The sequence below is a fragment of the Brienomyrus brachyistius genome, chromosome 17 (assembly GCF_023856365.1).
Source record: "Brienomyrus brachyistius isolate T26 chromosome 17, BBRACH_0.4, whole genome shotgun sequence".
Taxonomy (NCBI): domain Eukaryota; kingdom Metazoa; phylum Chordata; class Actinopteri; order Osteoglossiformes; family Mormyridae; genus Brienomyrus; species Brienomyrus brachyistius.
Genome location: NC_064549.1, coordinates 22,216,123 through 22,232,104, shown reverse-complemented (window position 1 = coordinate 22,232,104; position 15,982 = coordinate 22,216,123). Strand labels below are relative to the sequence as shown.

The following is a 15,982-nucleotide window of genomic DNA, read 5'->3' as shown; positions in this document are numbered from 1 at the left end:
AGAAAAACAACAGCAAGCCTACTGTTAGTGGTAACACGCAAGAATCCAGACCAAAATAATGCACTGCACTTATCATACGCAGCGGCTATCGCTAACCACCAACCTCCCCCCATAGAAATACGATGGATCCTTCCAAATGAACAACAGATAGGAAAGAAAGGATTTTCTAACTTCACTAAGTGAGCCACATGCGTGGGGGTTCCCGCCACACAGCGACATCGGGCCCCCTGCTCTCTGGCACCCGTGGCTGAGGAACGTGAGAAAGGAGGTAAAAAGGAGGCGGAGCCTGTTTGTTTAGCGCCGCCGGGAGACATTTCTCCAACGGGAGCATTCCTCCACGTCGGGCCGTATCCTAGCAACTTCAACAAAGGCAGCGGGTAATCATTTCCAGTAACTTTTAAATTGCAGACCAACGGACTTCGTGGGCCCCCCCTCCAAACCCCACACCCGCACTCAAGGGGGAAGAGAGGCTCCCAGGGACGCGGGCACGCACCCACAGAGCCCAAATTCGCTGACATCATTCCCGGGCCGGGAGAGAAAATCACAGCTTTACATTGCAGGCTGTCATTAGCCCTCGGTGGCGGTCAGCAGAGGCAAAACAACGTCCCAAACTAAACACAGCATACCTCTGCTCACCCCCGGGCCAGAACGAGGCAGCACTGATCCGCGTGGCTTCTGCAGGAAGCGGGTAAACACTATGAAGTTAGCGGCTGCGCTGCATTTCGGAGAGGCTATTTCAGGGCTGCTCTGCGGAGAGCGAGTCGGCCTTCCAGCGGTGCTCTCTAATTAGGAGGAGATATGCGCAAATGGACATGCGGGAACAAAGGGCTCCGATGGTCCGAGGGGCCGAGCGGAAAGCCGGCGAGAGGGGAAGCCTGCGCTTACTCCGCATGACATCGAAAACTGTCTGCCTACGTATCGCCCACTTAAATTTCGGCCGAGGCTAAATCGTACTACGGGGCCTATTGATCTGTGCTGAGGGACATCTCTGTGTTTTACTGGAAGACAGCTACCCCTTATCTGTGACTGTTACGCTATGGAAATGCTCTCATTAAATGCAAATGGCACAGTTAATTCAAGGGGTATCAGTATTATATAAACCATGCTGATACAGGAGGAGCAACCGATTTAAAACAAACATGAAATCCCATTGGCCAAGGTGACGTGATTGAAGCAGCCAGCAGCTTATTAGGGAACTGAGGCGGGACTAAGCCATCAACCACACCCACTTCGCTCACACCAATTAGCTAACACGTGCCGAAATAAGGGGAATAAGGCAGAGGAATGAGAGTCAGTGAGGGAGTAAAGCAGAGGTTTAGGGGGCTGGGGGTGGATGCAGGCTCACGGCACATCCCCATTCCGGCCGGCCCAGTGCCCCAGGCCCCCCCAGCCTGGACCTCCCACCACCGCAGAAACTGCTGGAGGCACAGAGGTGACATCCGCCAGGAGGACCAATTAAGCGGGAGGGCGAGCGAGAGAGAGAGCGAGAGATAAGGGGATGAGGAGATGATGTGTGGGTCCTGGGAGAGTGAGAGTGAACAAGCAGACGTTTTCAGACGAAATAAATAAAATGCACATTATTGCCCTGAAAGGCTCACAAACAGTCACCGGTTCTGGTTTTGAAAAGGTTGCGTTTGAATATTAATGACCACTTTATCCTGGAATGGGGTGTTTGAGGCTCACAGAGACGAGGAGTCAGTCAGAACCGCGGGACGGAGCCACAGCAGATATGGGGGGGAGCAGGGGGCGTGGCTGCAGAGCGACACGGGGCTCAGGGGCTATGGCCCAGGGGCGTGCTCGGTCTGGCAGGGAAAACGGGGGAGTCAGCAGCCTGGCGTCCCAGGGGCCTGTGGGAGCCTCACCCCCCCGCACCTACTGAGCCTACGAGCCTGGCAGACCCTGACTAGGCCCACCGAGGGGTGGGGGGGGGAGACAGATACAGGGGCAGCTCTAAAACATAACAAACGAGGCCCTCTTGGGATCAGACCCAACCCAACAGCATAGAAGTAATCTAAGGCCATAAATTACCAGCTGCCTGGGACAGACTCCAGGCCCCCGAGACTCTGAGTGGGATAAACGGTTGGAAGATGGATGGGTGGATGGATGGATAAATTGCCTTTAACTTATCCAACTTTAGCAGCTTAATGAAATGTGCATCTCCTGTCTGCTGTACCTTCCTGTACTTCACAGGGACAAAAACAGAATCTGAAAATAACACGACAGCGTTTAACGCGAATACGCCAATTAAAGCTGCGATAACACAGCAGCCGTCTTGGGCGCGTGTGATCAGCACGAAAAAAACAAGCTCTGTGAAGCGAAATGTCACAGTTTCAGAGGATTCAAGGGCAAAAAATGCCTTGAAAGGGGAGAAAATAACAACAGGAAAACGACCAGCTCTAGGTAACGGCTCACGCTTCCAGCGCTCACCAGCAGGAGGTGATGTGCAGCACATGACAGATGCTTGCACAGACTGTGCCTTTCACCTTCACCTTGCCTTTTAGAAGACGCCTAAATGCGTGAGGGTTTTAGTGGAGCACCTCATTCGAACCGGAAGACTCCGTAAGTCCAAATGGAGGATCGGCTTATTCTTCCAGAAGGGTTTATAGGTCCCTGCGAGCTTCAGAGAATAGCTTCCGAACACAGAAAAGTGTTTTCCCACTGGTCCAGCTCTGAGCCTCCACCCTGCATATTGTATATGACATTTGCTTCAGGCCGATTCAGCGTATTTCGCCTGGCTTCTCTCCGCATCTTCGCACTTTTGGGCAGATGAGAATTTTCGATGTCTGTCTTACAATTCCAACAGGCCACTATAGCAAAAATTAATCCAGGGGATTTTTGACTAACCGTAACCCCCTAAACACCCATTTTGACATCTTCGTGCCCAAAAGAACTATGAGAAAAAAGTGCTTTTAAATGATCAAGAAAACTGGGCTGGGTGTTTAGTGGCCTGGTCTCTGATTAAAGCCTCTTCTTCCATCTTAATTGATTTATTTGCCATCGTCCACAGTTTGCAATGCAAACGAACTGCTGAACAAAATGCCAGCGGCTGACTGCACTGAACTCCACTGCCGCATCTGCGCTAGCCCTTGCCTTTCTATCTATCTCCATAAATGCCAATTAATTATTTCACTCTGCAGACTTCTGCTAATTAATGAACTGGAATATCGTTCATTAATGAGAGCAGCAGATATACATTTTCGAATTTTCAAAACAAAGTGCTTAATTGAAAGTTTACCTACTGTGTATTCATGCAACAGCAGCGACATCTGAATGAGAGATGTGCTTTAACTCATGCCGGTGTCATTCATTCGGTTAATAGGGTCTGGGAAATGTGCAAAGCCGGGTTTTCTGCTCTCATTGTGAACACGCTCTTTGGAGCTGTTTGATGTTTGTCTCCACGTCTATGTAGCTGCAGTTCAGAAATTTGCACATCCCATCCCCAGGACAACAGAGGTCACTCTCCGGAATACATCCATCCATCCATTCATTTTCCAAACCGCTTATCTTACTGGGTCGCGGGGGGTCCGGAGCCTATCCCAGAAGCAATGAGCACGAGGCAGGGAACAACCCAGGATGGGGGGCCAGCCCATCGCAGGGCACACTCACACACCATTCACTCTCACATGCACACCTACGGGCAACTCCAATTAGCCTCAGCATGTTTTTGGACTGTGGGGGGAAACCGGAGTACCCAGAGGAAACCCCACGACGACATGGGGAGAACATGCAAACTCCACACACATGTGACCCAGACGGAGACTTGAACCCGGGTCCCAGAGGTGTGAGGCAACAGTGCTAACCACTGCACCACCATGCCACCCCTCTCCGGAATACAGCTATGCAGAAATGGTACGCTGCATTCTGCTGATTGGATGAGCAGTGTGTTTAACCCCATTGCCATTGGTTAAACCAGGCAGTGACTGACAGCGCACAGTAAAACCTCACCCCCTTTCTGTACTGTGCATTTTTGACAGCAGACAAACCATCATATATGTAACAGAAGGTTGAGACTGACCAAAGACCATGTATCTGATGCACTCAGATGTTCATAAGATATACTGGCGAGATACGGTAAGTTGAAAATATCTCCACTCTGGCTGGTCTAAATCAAAAAAATGCTCAGAGAGAATATCTGGAAAAATCAACTTTCCTTTTCAGATCAATAACTGCTTAAGGGTCGGTTGGTTAATTACAAGGCTCCTTAGGAATATGTCAGTCTCACTTTTGTTAGGGATGCAAGAGACAAAGACTCATTCTTCAATTCCCAGCCTCATATTCCTATTAAAATAACACACATGCAAACACCCTTCAGCTCCACACTAACTGTCACTTTGGAGCACATCCTGTTCATGTTTTTTGTGCTTAAATTCCCATTTTATATTTTGAAAATATTGTACTATTTCAGTCTCATTTTTTTCCCCAACTTCTTTTAAAAAACAGAAATGTACTCTGCAGTGATCGAACTGAATTGCTAAAGAATGTCAGGAAAGTTAATTGCCGCCTTAATTTATTCCACGCGTCCGATTTATTTCAGTCGACAGCTGACAGGAAAACACTGGGATCTGTCAGCATCCATCCGTGGGGTGTCAGTGTCTGTGCCCTTTGACCTCTTATCCCATCAATCCCTCACACACTTACCTTAAAGCCCACTAGTGCTATTTCAGGCAAGTGGTGTGAGGGGTCAGAGAGAAGGTCACAGAGTATCTGCCATTTACCATCAGGAGGTGACTGCGATCGGCACCAGAGGGCCCGGCACACGGTGAAACAAGGGGTCAGGGGTTCTTAACGGCGGCACCCCCAAGATAAACAGTAAAATAACACAAATCCGTGTTGCGCAACAAGATCTTCCATGATGACGTCCATCTCCCCTTCATCACTCGTCAGAAATGACAGCAGAGCGAAGGGACACCAGAACGCTGAAAGGTCACTGCAAGGTTTGTCACGACGCAGCTTCTGGGAGGACCAAAGAAATGAAAGCATCCACAGAACAGACATTCATACTTCAGGTAACAGCAGATACAGCCTGGCGTTAAGCATTCAAAACGTCACCTGGCAGCCTGAGTTTTTAAAGCGTTTTCAGGTACTGCTCTGTCCACAAACAAAACTTCATCATCTCACAGGCAGCTGCCGCAAGCCTCCGTGTGTCCATGAATGATTTAGACACATGCACACTAAACAACACGTGTGAGAAACCGCACGCTAATCTCCCAGAAGAGCCGATGACGGAGGAGCTTGCAGCTAGGGAGGCATTGTTACTCTCGTACTGCGCATGCCATTTAACGGTTTACATTTCAGAGTTCGGCTGGGCCACGCTACACACCATTAAACCCATCTGCCTCCATGACGAGGAGAGGGTACGTTTACACCGGATTGGTTTAATCCTAATTGCTTTCAGCATTGTAACAATCCCTTGAAGAATTACACTGTGCTTCCTTTCGGTGTTCTAACCCTGAACATGGGGTGAAAAAAATAGCTACCGCCAGTGAACAAGCCTAACCACAAGCTATCATTACCTAAGCTATTTTCTTTAGCACGGGAAGCTAGCATAAAGTACACACTGGATTATTTGTGGATTTAGCGTGAAACGCAAGATCCAGCGGCCAAACCCAGGTTCTATCCCAAAAATAATTTAAAACACAAGGAGGTCCCTCTAACTTTCACCTTAAATCCCTTTAAGAAATGGTTCTAGAACCGCCTCGTTTGTGTGTGGTACTATAAGGGGCCCAGTTCTGTCATCTAGGACTGGTGACCTTCAGGTCATTAATCAGGGTGTTCCTTACATCCTGGTATCTACTACATACCCCCTACTCCTGCCACCTCGCTGTGGAAGATTTTGGGAAACACCTCAGCTCTCCATCTGGGCCTCACAGCAGAGCCTGGCATGGATTTATCAGACGTCTACCAGACACTTGTAAAAGTTTACACATGTATGTATAAAGGGAAAAAATAGTGAGAAGTTTTTATTGTAACAAGTTAGTGAGAAAGCCACCAACACAAAAAACAGAATTTCAGATCCAAGAGGGTAGTAATGACCCATGTCATTGTGCAGTGATGCTTCCATGAACCCAAGTCTTACTCCATACATCAATGACACACTAGCAAATAGTCAATATCAGTGGGAGGGGGTCGGTTTGCTGCTGCACTGACTTTTGGGAATTCATCATTTCCCTCTGACACCAAACGTTCACCACAGCTTAGCCTAGTGCCACATAATTCAGATAGGACATTGGAATGTCCTTTAACCACTAAGCCAGGCTAGAGCTATGCTCTCCGTAGCAGCCAAAAGGCTGAGAATGGCTCCATTTCTACATCTCTCATGGAGAAGGCGACAGGAGGCTGAGTCACCGGAGTTCCTCACGCCCAGCTCTGAAGAGCCTGGCTATGGGCAGCCTTTTCCTTCAAAGACACAGCTTGTCTGACTGAAGCTGAAAATGTGATTCACTGGGGAAGGTGGGTAAAGCAGAAAGGAACCGGAGATGATATGCTTCATTAAAAGCTAAGCATGAAAACAACCCCTTGAAAACTCCCCATAACCATCATTAGATCAGCAACGTTCTTAATAACAGGCGAACTCGGCCTTCGCTGCTAGCGACTAATTAATGCTCAGACCTCGACCTTCAGAAAGAAGGACGGTTTATGGTTCTTAGAAACACAGTGTAAAACAGGCACTCGTGCACAACATCGCCTCATTGTTGCCCGTCCCCCCCCCTCTGGGTTCAATGGCATGTGCGGTTACGCTTAATGAGGTGATGCTCCTCGTCAACCGGGCGGACTTCAGCGAAGGTTTGCTTTGGCAGCTATAAATGGAGATAATGTAAGTGGAGCCTCGAATCTGAGCCACACACAAGTTTGCTTTTGCCTCGAGAAGCATACTGGAACACAAAATGTTCCCCAAGGAAACTGAGATAGATGCATCTTGACTATTCGTGAATAAGGAGCTGGGGGGAAGCAAAGAGGCCCATTACCAGTCACGCTGACTCACGGCGCGCTCCAAGCTGGCTTCAAGACGTGCATTTTATGCACCGGCGAAGCAGCCAAAAGAGCTACAGCAGGGATTTTGTGTTACAAGACAGTGAAACAGAGCAAACATTCTCAGAGAAGCGCTCTCGCCTTTCACTGCGGCAGGGGGGAGGGCTGCATTGCTCACCCGCAAATAAGATCTCCCACATCAACCTTATTCAAGAACATCTCCAGCGCGCTCCTCCTCATTGTGGGTGCATAAGCAGAAACCGCAGACACCTACCCGGAGAACGGCAATGGGGAGGGGCGGCGGTGGCCTTCAGGGCAGCATGAAACACAAGACCGCAGAACGTTCGCTAAGCCCTCACTGTCCCCCTTCCTCCTCTCCACAGAAGGTGTGGTATGCAGAATCTGAAGAACACCATGGCTTTGGTTGCAGCAGCACTGAACAGCAGAGAGCTCAACACTCATGGCTTTGAGGACCCTGGGCAGCAATGGCCCTGACCTCGGGAACGAGTATACATCCTTTACTAAAATGTCATAATCTGGGATAGAAATTCAGGTGGCAGCAGAGTTCATGTGAATATCTATCCCAAAACCTAAAGGGCATTTTCTCAGCCCCTGGGTACGTTTGTTTAGCAGTATTTAGGAGGTCTAAGCTCAGCAAGGCTTGTTTAGGCTACAAGGCTGAGAGTAAGGGCTCCAACACACCATTGAGAAGGTCCCACATGGAGCACGGCACCGCAAGCTGTGCAGACTGCCGCTTGCTCAATCACGTCCATGCCACAGCAGCCAACCGAGGTATAACTTCCATTTAATTCTCGTAGCTCCGGGCACGCTTGGCTGTCAGGAGAAACTCGCCGGCACGTGTTCCCAAAAGCCGGCTCAGCCGCAGCAGCACCAACGGCTCCCGGCCCTAATTGTGCTGTTTTTACTAGGGGCCCCCCTTTGATTTATAGGTACGACCTGTTCAGGGCTAACAAGGGCCATAAATTTAACACATCCTCTGGTTTCTGGCCTTCCATGGCTATACAGCACATGCCAGTTGGCGATTCAGAGATGGTGGCTCAGCAGGAGAGGTGTGGGAGGAAGCGTGTTCTTAAAAGTTTTGAAGAATCGCGTGGATTATTGAGGGTTATCTCCCTCCCCTTTTGGTACGTTGTCTGCACAGGAGGGGAAGAGTGAGGTAGCACACAGCCAGAGCATGTAGCTAACCCAAGCACCACTGTGAAGGGCTTTGGTCAAGATGACAACAGGGGCCTCAGCCAATGCTGAATCATGTTGTAGGGCCATCATTATGATGCCTGCAATGCTCTTTTTCCTTGTATAACCATACCCCAACGTCGGACACATTATGTTCTACAGACCACGGTCGGTATCCTCTCTGACAGTGCTGTGGCTGAAAAAGCCTCATCTTCTATTGTCTGGCAGCAGAGCCTGGGCGAGGCTAACACAGAATTGTCATTATGGCTGTGTTCCTAGGAAAAATGCTTTGTTCCAAACTGACCACCAATCTGACACGGTCATGTAGTGCACCGGAGCTGTTCTACCTCCCTCGAGGGCGCACAGGCACATTCACACTAATCTTCAGCCAGCAACATGCAGGTTACGAGTCCATATCCTTAACAATCACACCACCTTCTGTCCCCAAGCAAGATCTGTTTTGGTCGACAACCAAACTCCCGTGTCGTTATGGATATCCATCTGGCCATGTCGGTCACCTCGGGTTTATAAATAAACCTGGCATTCATTAACAACCCAAATTAGAGGAATGGCTCACTTTCAGACACTGTTCAGGGCAGTGGCCTCACCGAACATTAGCCAACACCAGAGACCCACAATTCCCCCTACTGCACAGTGCCACCAAGCGAACTCAAGTCTCCCTCAACGCAGATATTACTTTCACACCATAAACTCAACTTATTCCTAAAGCAGCCTTTGGAGTATCTTGTTTCCTCTGTCAATGATGGGAATCCAGAATCCCGCTAATGGTTAATCGAGCGTGCCATATCACGTTTAAGGCTTATCCCTTGGTGAGCTTTTAGGGCTGTTTAGAGCTGCAGTATGGCTTCCTGTGATAGTCAGGAGCATTCTCGCACTGTACAGTAATGATTTGTTACTTCATGGTGCAAGTACCTCAAATTACACTTCGTTGAGCGCAGGTGGCGAACAACCACAATGGAAGTGGGGGTGTGACTCTGTGGTATTTTGCAGAACACAGGCTACCTTTGCCTTCAGATTTTGCCATTCTGTCGGATGTGTAGTTAGCATGTTGCGTAAATGCCAGGAGGATGAAAAGCTACGACAGACAGTGCACCTCCTAGTCTATCAGAGTGCAATTTACTAATAACATCAAGATAATTTACTAATTTACTCAAAGATAATTTAGCACCAATTCATTGTTCTTCCTAATGATACTGCTATTTAAACTTGCTTTAATTTTCTTCCCTAATAGTTTACTTTTACATTTTCTCCCATTTGAACGCAAACTAATTCAAAGTCATAATTCACAGGGTACATGAGGATTGCCTTGGTCATAATGGTTCTCAGCATTTTGTATTCAGCTCCCTATTGTAGTACATCGCAGAATGTTCATGCTCCTATCGATCACAGAACACTGAGGCAGTCCTGTCTCCGCTACCCGGACAAGGCACTGTCATTTAATTTACATCGTGCGAGAAATAATTAAACTTTTCTCAGCAGAATGTAGCGCGACAAAAGGTCCTGTCAAATAGTCTCCCAGCAATCTGATGGCAGGGGGTCCAGCAGCCAATGCAGGAAGCAAAAGTCAGAAGTCCGAGTCACAGAAAAATGATATGACAACAAATAAAGAAACCCCGCGTGGTAATTCAGTAACTCGATCCTCCAAGAAAGGATTGATGATTGTAAATCATAGCTTAATTCTTCAGAGGAGCAAAACCTAGATTTGGAATCTGAGAGATTCCAGCTTGTGTCTGAGTCTCTTTCGTACTATATGATGTCAGATAAAGGCTACTGAGTCATAAGTAGCAAAAAGTCAACAAAAATGACCTACAGCTAATTCCAAAGTTATGTTTGGATGGTTTAATGCGCACGCAAATGATAATATGCTTTATTCAAAAACGACATACCTGTTTCTTCATCGATGGAGAACCTTCCCAGGCCACTCCCATCTCGAATGGAATACTGGATCTCGCCATCTCGTCCGTCGTCGTCGTCTCTGGCTGTGACCTGGAGGACGCTGGTTCCTATCCGCGAGTTCTCTTTTACGGAGCCGGTCAGGGCAAAATCTGAGAAGTATGGGGTGTACAAATTCTCATTGACATCCATCACCTCCACCTCAACGAAGGAGACGGACAGGAGGGAGACGGGCCGGCCCTTATCTTTCGCACGCACAGTCAGGTTGTAGAACTGCTGCGTTTCATAATCTAGCTCTTTGTTCAGTCGGATCACACCGCTGGTTTTGTCAACCTCGAACTTTCCATTATAGTCGTTAGCAAGGGCGTACCTGACCTGGCCACCAACCCCCAAATCTGGATCCTGAGTCTCCAGCCAAGCCACAATGGTACCCATGGGAAGATCTTCCAGGACCCGTGCATTGTAATAACTGGGGATAAATGCCGGAGGGCAATCATTCACGTCCTCCAAGGATATCCTCAAAGTCGCCACAGAGAACCTCTGGCTTCCCTTCTCGGCCTTATCACGAGCTTCGACTTTAAGGTTAAACGTCGATATGAACTCCCTGTCAAGCTGTCCAGCAACATAAACAATCCCGTTTGTGCTGTTAATCCCGAACTGGGTTGTGCTTGTCAGCATAGTGTAAGAAATCTCCCCATTGACCCCCAAATCCTTATCCGTGGCTTCTACTTGGATCACTTCCGTCCCAATAGCAGTGTTCTCAGGCACAACGGCTTGGTAGCTGTCCTGGATGAACTGCGGCGTGTTGTCATTTGCATCCTCCACAAACACCGTCAGCGGACGCCAGTTGGATTTCTGCGGTAGGCCCAGGTCGTAAATGGTAATGTTGAGAAGATACCTATCAGTCTTTTCACGATCCATTGGTAGGAACACTGTTATCAGCCCGCTCTCCATGTCTATTTTGAAACAGCTGTCTTTGTTACCATCAGAAATAGCATATAAAATCTGGCCATTGAAGCCAGTGTCACCATCGTCCGCTTTTGCCCTGAAAACACTTGCTCCGACCTTAAGATCTTCACGCACCAATATGTCAGTGGGAAATGATTTATCAAACTGGGGAGTCTGTCTGTTTACTGAATAGAGATCTATAAAGCCTTCCTCGATTTTGGGTTTGCTGTTAGCTTTCGCCTTTTTGAGCAGCTTCTCTGCTAATTTTTGCGCTACCCTGGTTTCTTTGCAATTGAAGCTCTTGGGGGGAATTTTTCCATGAACCACGGAGATATTCACAAACATGGCATCAGAGAAATTCTCTCCGTCTGTGGCAGTTATCTTTAAACTGAAGAGCCCATTTTTGGGATTGGCAGTGGTGAGAGACCTCCGTAGCATGAGAACCCCAGAGTCTGGGTTCAGATCGAAGAAGCCCCGTTCATTCCCGGAGAGAATCTTATATTTCACTAGCTCAAGCTCATCTATGTCGATGGCAGACATGGTGGTGATCACCTCTCCGATTGGGAAATCACGGGAGATCACTCCCTGACAGGCAATTTTCTCGAACAGGGGTTGGTTGTCATTCACATTCTCCAAGTGAACTGTGACATTGACTTCATTCTCACGCCTGTAAGGAGACCCCCAGTCAGAGGCCCTGACAATGAACATGTAGCTCTCTGGCGTGGACTCAAAGTCAAGCTCTCCTGTAGTGCTGATGACTCCAGAAAACTGGTTAATCTTAAACGGGAGAGACTGGAGGCTCGCTATGCTGTAAGTTATGTATCCGTTCTCGCCTTTATCGTCGTCAATGGCAGATACCATCAAGATGTTTGTCCCGATCGGAACGCTCTCATTGACAAACACCTCGTAAGATGGCTGAGTAAACATGGGGGTATCGTTATTTGCATCTTCAATTGTGATTCGTACATTTGTTTTCAGCTTACTGTCTACCTCAATCACTTCCAACTCAAACACCTCCTGATCTACTGTGGTAAACTGACGAGCTGTAGTGATTACACCAGTCAGGGTGTTCATGTTAAAATACACAGCGTCTGGGGTGGGACTTAGAATGTACTCAGCATCATCAGGTTCTGGGGAGATTTTCACAGCCTCCACAATGGTACCTGGAGGGGAAATCTCACTAAGTAAGACTTCATACATTTCCTTTTCAAATGTGACCTCTACAGGTTGTGGTCTTTTCACTGACAGGTGTACAATTTTAACGGCTGAAAACCTTTGAGGGGAACCCCTGTCTTTAGCCTGAAGAGTCAGGTTGCAGCCATAAGGGAAACTGTCCCAGTCTATGGGGTCTGTCGCTTTTATCTTAAACTCATTGCCTGCTGCCGAATGATACAGGCTAAACTGCTCCAAAGGGTCTCCAGCCACAATAGACACCGATTCTATCTCTCCGTTCTCTCCCTCATCCAGGTCTTCGACCGTGACCACAGCGTAGACAGGGTCTTTATCCAGAGAGGATGGGATGTGGGTGATCACGCTCAACAGGGGTGCATGCTCGTTGACTCGTTCCACATGAATAAAGAGCTTGGCTGTGCTGCTCACGCCATTGTTGCCGTACAGCTTCATTCCCCGGTCGACAGCTAGGATCTCCAGGTCATACCTGCTCTGCTCATCGGTGTTCAGCCTCCCACTGAGCGAGATCACGCCGCTTGTGGGGTGGACGGCAAAGAGCTCCACCTTCTCTTTGAAGAAGTAATAAAATTCCCCATTGGAGCCAATGTCCGCATCGGTGGCCGTGACCTGTGCAATGCTAGTCCTCAGTGGTGTACTCTCAGGAATAGTCACAGAGTACGTGGTGGGGGAGAACAGTGGCCGAAGGTCATTCATGTCCAGCACCTGTATGTTCACTTTGGTCCACGTCTCTAAGCTGTCGCCCTTCACAGACGCCTTCACAGTCAACAAGTAATTATCCTGTATTTCTCGGTTCAATATGGCAGAGTTCCCGCCTTTAGTCCTAATACGCAAGAAGCAGAAATCTCCAAGAACATACTCCTCCGCCTTAAAGAAGCCCTCCTCATCCCCGGAAGTAATCCTGTACTTAATGTCCCACGAGCGGTGAAGGAGCATAATCCCCATTTTAACTTTACTGCTGGCATAAGTCCGTGCCGCGGAGTTCTCGTATACAGTGGCATTGTAGAGGGAATGTGTGAAGAGGAACCGGGGGAGGCCTCCTGGCTCCTGGAACACTTGGCAGCAGCAGGAGAGAAGCTGGGAGAGCAGGAGGGCCAGGCAAAGGTGGAAGGTCTGCATTCCTGCCCACGGGCCCATCTTTACAGCCATGCCATCATTCTTCCATCCTGAAACAAAGAGAGCAAGAGCGACGTGTCATTAAGGGGGGGGGGCAGGGAGGGGTTTCTCACCGCAGAAACGCACCACAGGCCAGAACTCGGCCTTTCAGCTCTGGCAACGACAGGCCACTAATTATTCATCCAATCAATAAGACGGATCACGATGCAGAATTGTCAAGTAACCAGGCAACCGAGTCTGTCAGGACCAGGCACCTTGCAAACATGGCTACAACCCCTTGGTAGAGGTGGGGTGGGGGAATCATGAAGGATCGCAGCAGTTATGAATGGCGAAAATGTCACGACACCCATCTAAATAAAACACGACGAGCTTCAGAAATGTCAAGCCAGCCTGCGGCACAAAGAGAAATCTAAGACGTGCGATTGATTTACGCGCAGAAGTATGTAACTCTGTCATCTTCAATGGTGGAATTCTAACATAAATTATTATTATTTTTTTTTATCTACAATGACGGGAACAAACTCAAAAATAAATAGCCACAACTATGCGCACTTCTTGGAGAGGAGAGAGCCCGAGATGTGGTAAATGCCGCGCCGAGGACACACCGCGAGGCCGCGGCGCTCACAATATGATGACTCCTCATTTCCACTGGCGGTATTTATGGAGGAGCTGGCAGAGTCGGCCGTGTTTGAGCTCACCTCTAATGACACCCTCGACAAAGGGCACTTTCCACCCTCCCTTCAACGGCCGCCCTCATGCATCCAAATATAACAGTCCTTTCAGACACAGCGCTACATCCAAACCCTACAATAAAACCCTCCCAGTTTTTTAAAAGTTCATTTCAATTACATATAAAACAACACTGAGAGTCCTTCATCATGCTTCAAGCAGTGTACTTAAAAACAAATATAAATTTGTCACAAGTTTCCTCTTTCCACAAACGCCGCGGCGCGCTCAATATAACACTGTCAACTGTTTTTCAAACAGTTCTCAGTCTGCATATAAGCAAACTGCGCCAAAGCCTCTTATCGGTTTAGCGAAATTGAAATTAATGCAATACTGATGTCTGCAACAGACAGCAGCTGAATACTAGTTCAAAAGTCACATGGCTGCAAAACATACCAATCAGCATTTTTCTCTTAGCCAAACACATACATGACTTCAGCACTGAACTGCGGATTCTGATAACAATTTTCATGAGACAGTATGTAGTTGTCTTTGCTCGCCTTTTATTTTGTCACATTGTACTGGTAAGAGAGAGTCCAGGTGAGTACTGGGCGTATTTAAGATTCACTCCCTAGTGACAGAATAGTGTCTCTGGCCCTCTGTCCCTTCTTGTCTCCGCAAAGCAGTGAGAAATGTGTTGGTTTGGCCAACATCTAACAAAAAGAATATCAGAATATCCAAAAGCACGATGCAGTAAGCAGTGTTCCTCCTATCTGTCCGCGAAGTCACGAGTGCAGTGATGAGCGGCTTCAGTACGCTGTGGAGTCCGACGCCTCCACTGCAGCCGCCCACAAACCCTATCGCCAGCTGTCATGCAGTGTCTCCTTTTCATGCCCCTCACAGCCACAAAAGCTTGGTGAACGTCCGTAGGGGAAAAACTGCCTTAAATCAGACTGCAAGTTCAAAAGATCTTTCACAGTAATGTATGCTAAAGAACATTGTTCTCCATAATACATGAGCATAGACTTTATGACGGACAGTGATACTTGGGCAGGTCTTCTGGAGAAGTCTTTCCCACTTACGGCAGGACATTGACCACTTCACACATGCTACAACGGTTCAAACCCTCTTTAACCAATCTGACCGGCACCTAACTCTCCCCTTCATTCTCCAAGCACTGTTGAAGCCCCCAAAAAGGCCAGTGAGACCTCCAAGTTACTCCAGTAAGCAAAAGAAATTCAACTGGCAGAGAAACCTTGACTAATCCTCCGTGATGAACCCGGTTGCCACTGAGGGGAGCACACTTACATTCCTGTGGCATGCTTGTGGGTCAGATCCAGCCATGTGAGCACCTGGGATTCCGCAGAGCTCCCCGGGCAAAACAAGCCTGACGTGCCAAGTTCCACATTACTGTCGAAGCTTATTTTTTATAGAATAAAATACTCATAATAATAATTTCAGAAACACAGCCAAAGGCTCCATCAGTCCTGACCTTAGTGAAGATCAATCAGAGTTCAGCTCTGGAGAATGGGAAGATTGGTGATTGGTGCTAGACAGTAAAAGCCGTTTTGTCTGTCGATGAAGGTCAAGTTTAAGTGTCAGGGTTTTAAAAAAACTGAAATGTAACAAACGGTGCTTCCTGTGATAAAGACACGTCGAGCGAAGTCACTAACGACAACAGGAGCAGCGCCGGGAAGAAGGCGAAAAAGGAGCGGGCGATGGTCTGCTAGCTACGGTCAAAAGCTAAAGTTGGCAAGCGATGGAGGCGCGCGGCTGTCGCCCCGCCAGGCCTGCCTGACCTGGATCAGGCAAGTCGGACAAGAATCCTGGAAGGATTTCAGGTCCCGAAAGTGGAGCAGCACCTCAGAGCTGCCGGTCCGGGCCCAGCGATGGGCCGCCTCCCTGCACGCTGTGGGCGCTCTGTGTGGGCTCTCGCGCACTGATTCACATGCCAGTGAGAGAGAGCCGCTCCCTCTAAAGTGGCAGT

General features: G+C 48.3%; 1 protein-coding gene across 5 annotated transcripts in view; it reads right to left on the bottom strand.

The window, feature by feature from the left end:
- Nucleotides 1-15,982, bottom strand: part of fat3a (FAT atypical cadherin 3a) — a 128,092-nt gene that overhangs the window by 87,868 nt on the left and 24,242 nt on the right. For all 5 annotated transcript variants that reach the window (XM_048980208.1, XM_048980209.1, XM_048980211.1 and 2 more), the window contains exon 3: nucleotides 10,071-13,379. In XM_048980208.1, the coding sequence (XP_048836165.1) occupies nucleotides 10,071-13,362 (3,292 nt within the window). In that variant the 5' untranslated portion in view covers nucleotides 13,363-13,379. The remainder of the gene's footprint in view (nucleotides 1-10,070; nucleotides 13,380-15,982) is intronic.